This window comes from Vicia villosa, linkage group LG7, assembly GCF_029867415.1.
Source record: "Vicia villosa cultivar HV-30 ecotype Madison, WI linkage group LG7, Vvil1.0, whole genome shotgun sequence".
Taxonomy (NCBI): domain Eukaryota; kingdom Viridiplantae; phylum Streptophyta; class Magnoliopsida; order Fabales; family Fabaceae; genus Vicia; species Vicia villosa.
The window spans coordinates 74,870,358-74,874,065 of NC_081186.1; the positions used below are offsets into that span (position 1 = coordinate 74,870,358).

The 3,708-nt window shown below is 35.9% G+C and overlaps 1 protein-coding gene across 1 annotated transcript; it reads left to right on the forward strand.

Moving 5' to 3' along the window:
* The first annotated feature begins 630 nt into the window (after positions 1-630).
* On the forward strand, positions 631-2,365 carry LOC131619357 (uncharacterized). The gene is made up of 3 exons (XM_058890462.1): positions 631-1,128; positions 1,244-1,914; positions 2,002-2,365. The coding sequence occupies exons 1-3, from the start codon at positions 631-633 to the stop codon at positions 2,363-2,365; spliced, it is 1,533 nt and encodes a 510-aa protein (XP_058746445.1).
* Positions 2,366-3,708: the final 1,343 nt, after the last annotated feature.

Consider the following 3,708-nt stretch of genomic DNA (forward strand, 5'->3'; position numbering starts at 1 on the left):
ATAAATTCTGTTTGTGGTCCCAACTCTATTTCATGAGTATTTTATTACAAGTTGTTTCTGTGGTCCCTAATGGGTGTTTATTATACATGTTTTGTGTAGGCCACCAGTGTCACAAACTGTCAGACTTAGAATACACCATAAGGTAGAATTTATATACCATCCTGTAAAGTTGTACGTAGGTGAAGTGGTGTCTGAAATGGATTGGGATTGGGACGTTGACATAATGCAATTTCTGATAACGAGAGTTTTGATTCAGATGAGCTTCAAACTCCCCCAGAAAGTGATGTTGAAGATGAGACCGAGAGGTTTCCTATTTTCCAAAATAGCAAGAAATTTGAGTTAGGCATGATGTTCAAGGATAAGTTGCAAGTTAGAGATGCCATAAAAGAGTATACAATGGATAAGAAGAAAACTGTTGTCTTAAGGAAAAATGACAAGAAGAGAATGGTTGTATGATGCATGGAAGGTTGTCCATTTTATATGCGCTTTAGTATGAGGACTAACAATCTATTTTGGCAACTTGTTAGCTTCACAAATGAACATAGCTGTTATCGGACACCAAAGAATAGACAAGCAAAAACAGATTAGTTAGCTCGTAATTTTGTGTATACATTACTACATAGTCCTGACATGAAGACTAAAGGTTTGATTGCAGAAGCCATGCAAAAATGGGGTGTCAAGTTATCAAGTGACCAAGCTTACATGGCCAAGAGGAAAGCAATGGAGCTGATTCACGGGGCTGGTCGTGAACAATTCACACATTTAAGGAGGTATGCTAAAGAATTACTCAAATCAAATCCAAACTCGACGGTTAAGATACAATGTGCTGTTTCCGAGGGTGGTCCTGTTTTTGAGAGAATTTATGTGTGCTTGGAAGCATGTAAGGCTGCATTTGCAACTACATGTAGGCCACTTATTGGGTTAGATGCGTGTTTTTTAAAAGGGGACTTTGGAGGTCAATTGATATCTGCTGTAGGTAAGGATGGAAATAACAAGATGATGCCAATAGCATATGTAGTCGTGGAAGCGGAGACAAAAGATTCATGGCAATGGTTCATAAAGTTATTACTTGAAGATCTACAATCCATTCATCACAAGGTCTATGGTTTCATCTCCGATCAACAAAAGGTATGCTATTTTAAGTTACTTACAGTATTGTGTTTGTTACTTAAAGTGATTACACATTTATAATATGATTTACAATATTGTATTACTTTGTGTTGCAATGTTTATGTTATCATAGGGATTGGTACCGGCCATTCTAGAAACCAGTCAACATGTTGAACATAGATTATGTGTGAAACATTTGTATGGTAATTGGAGAAAGAAATATCCAGGGCTAGAAATGAAGGAGGCTTTATGGAGGGCTGCTAGGGCCACAACTATACCAGGGTGGGAGAGAGCAATGAATCATATGAAAGAGCTCAATGCTAAGGCTTGGAAAGACATGATGGATGTTCCAGCAGCTTGTTGGAGTAGATCTCATTTTAAGACAGACACACATAGTGACTTACAAGTAAACAATATGTGTGAGGCATTCAGCAGAGCAATTTTGGAGTACATGGACAAACCAATCATTACACTGTTAGAAGGAATCAAACACTATTTGACATTAAGGATTACAACTCAAAAGGAAACTTTAGGTAGAGTCAAAGGCATCATAACTCCTAAAATCCAACAAGTACTAGAAAAAACAAAGAGGGAGGCTGAAGGATGGAGTGCAACATGGCATTCAGATGATGATTTTTCACTTTTTGGAGTGCCAAATGGTGTTGAAACATATGCTATGAATTTATTGCAGAAGAAATGTGGTTGCAGGAAATGGGATCTAACAGGGATACCTTGTTGTCATGCTATTGCTTGCATATGGTTTAACCAAAAGGAACCAGAAGAATATGTGTCATCATGCTATAGGTAATGTACTTCATTTTCATCATAATTATACCATAGATAATTTACTATAATTGTATGTTGTCTTACTTCAATTGTTATTGTGATTAGGAGATCTATTGTGATGGCTACTTATAGCCATATCAACTTGCCGAAGAATGGCCCACAACTATGGGCTAGTGACAGAAATGAACCAATCCAACCTCCGATCATGAGGAGAGCTATTGGCCGCCTAAAAAAGAACCGTAACAAAACAAATGATGAGACAAGAAGCACACACACTTTACCAAGAAAACATCAAACGGTTAAATGTCAAAATTGCGGAAATATGGGACATAACAAGCGCACTTGCAAAGGAAAAAGGGCGGCTGAGAGAGTGATACCGAAAGGTGGGAATAAAAAAGTGAAGACAAAGGGTGGTGGGCAGACTGTTATAGAAGGAGGATCACAAGCTCCAAAACCAACTCAAGAGTGATACCTATGTTTTGTTGATGTATTTTGATATTGTACTGGTTCTGGTGTATTTTGGTACTACTATTGGTATTTTGATGTATTTTGGTTGATGAATTTAGGAACTGCTACTGATATTTTGGATGATGAATTTAGGAACTGCTACTGATATTTTGGTTGATGAGTTTAGGTACTGCAATATTAGTTTAGGTTATGGTGTATTTTGGTTGTATTATGGTACTGCTAGAACATAATTCTGCTACACGCATTCTGCTACTAGTTGTTATAATTTGCTAGAATATAATTCTGCTACTGGTTGTTATAATTTGGTTGTTATATCAAGTTGCTAGAATATATAATTCTGCTACTGCTATTGGTTGTTATAATTTGGTTGTTATTCTACACACAATTGTTATATTATTCTGCATTGGTTGCTAGAATATAATTATGCACTGGTTGTTATATCAATTTATAACACAATTCTGCACTGGTTGTTATATCAATTTAGAACATAATTCTGCACTGGTTATATTATTCTGCAGTGGTTATATCAATTGTAAAGCCATGACATTATTCTGAACAATTGTATAGAAACTACACATTACTCGAATTACTAGAGATTACTCATTACAAACATTTGGGTTAGATGCAAACAACCATGAAATTACTCATTACAATTGCTTCAGTACAATGAAGGTCACAACACTAAAAATTACTCATTACAATTGCACTAGAAATTACTCATTCACTGATTCATAGAAATTACACAATCATAGAAACTACTCATTACAAACAATTGCTTCATTTGAAAATATGTGTTGCAACCAAGGCACACACAAGAAACATTACAAACACAATTAACAAACCAACAAAATAACCCATAAACTTTATCTTCATCTTCAACAAGTCTTCATTTTTCTGTGTGTCTCTAATTAAATCCATAGCCTCATCATTTTTGTTCTTCAAATATCTAATCACATCTTTTGATCGGTTGCTCATATCTTCATCAACCCATTCAAAATTGTTGCATCCTTTTTTTCCTATCACCTTAAAATTACCACAACCATGAAATCTCCTTCCAGAATTCTCATAAGTCCAAGATGTCATCAATGGTGACTCAAGTCCACACCAACATCTACTCCCTCTTCTCCTTAAACAAGACTAATTTGTTGAGGCAAATGAAAAACTTCTTTCAGACATAGGTTGGAGAAGAAGATAAAAGAAGAAGAAGAAAAAAGAAGAAGAAAATAAGAAGACTGATTTGCCACGCACGGATCTGAAGAGTTGTTGTAGGGGAGCTTGAAGAAGACAATGGTGGTTTCCTGGAGAAAAGAGGCGACGTTGTGTTGTTAGGGTTAATAACATTCA

Bases quoted from the DNA above. Each gene is read 5' to 3' on its own strand.
- LOC131619357 (XM_058890462.1), top strand. From the start codon at position 631: ATGAAGACTAAAGGTTTGATTGCAGAAGCCATGCAAAAATGGGGTGTC. The intron at 1,129-1,243 runs GTATGCTATTTT...ATGTTATCATAG, and splicing joins TCATCTCCGATCAACAAAAG to GGATTGGTACCGGCCATTCT. The intron at 1,915-2,001 runs GTAATGTACTTC...TATTGTGATTAG, and splicing joins TATGTGTCATCATGCTATAG to GAGATCTATTGTGATGGCTA.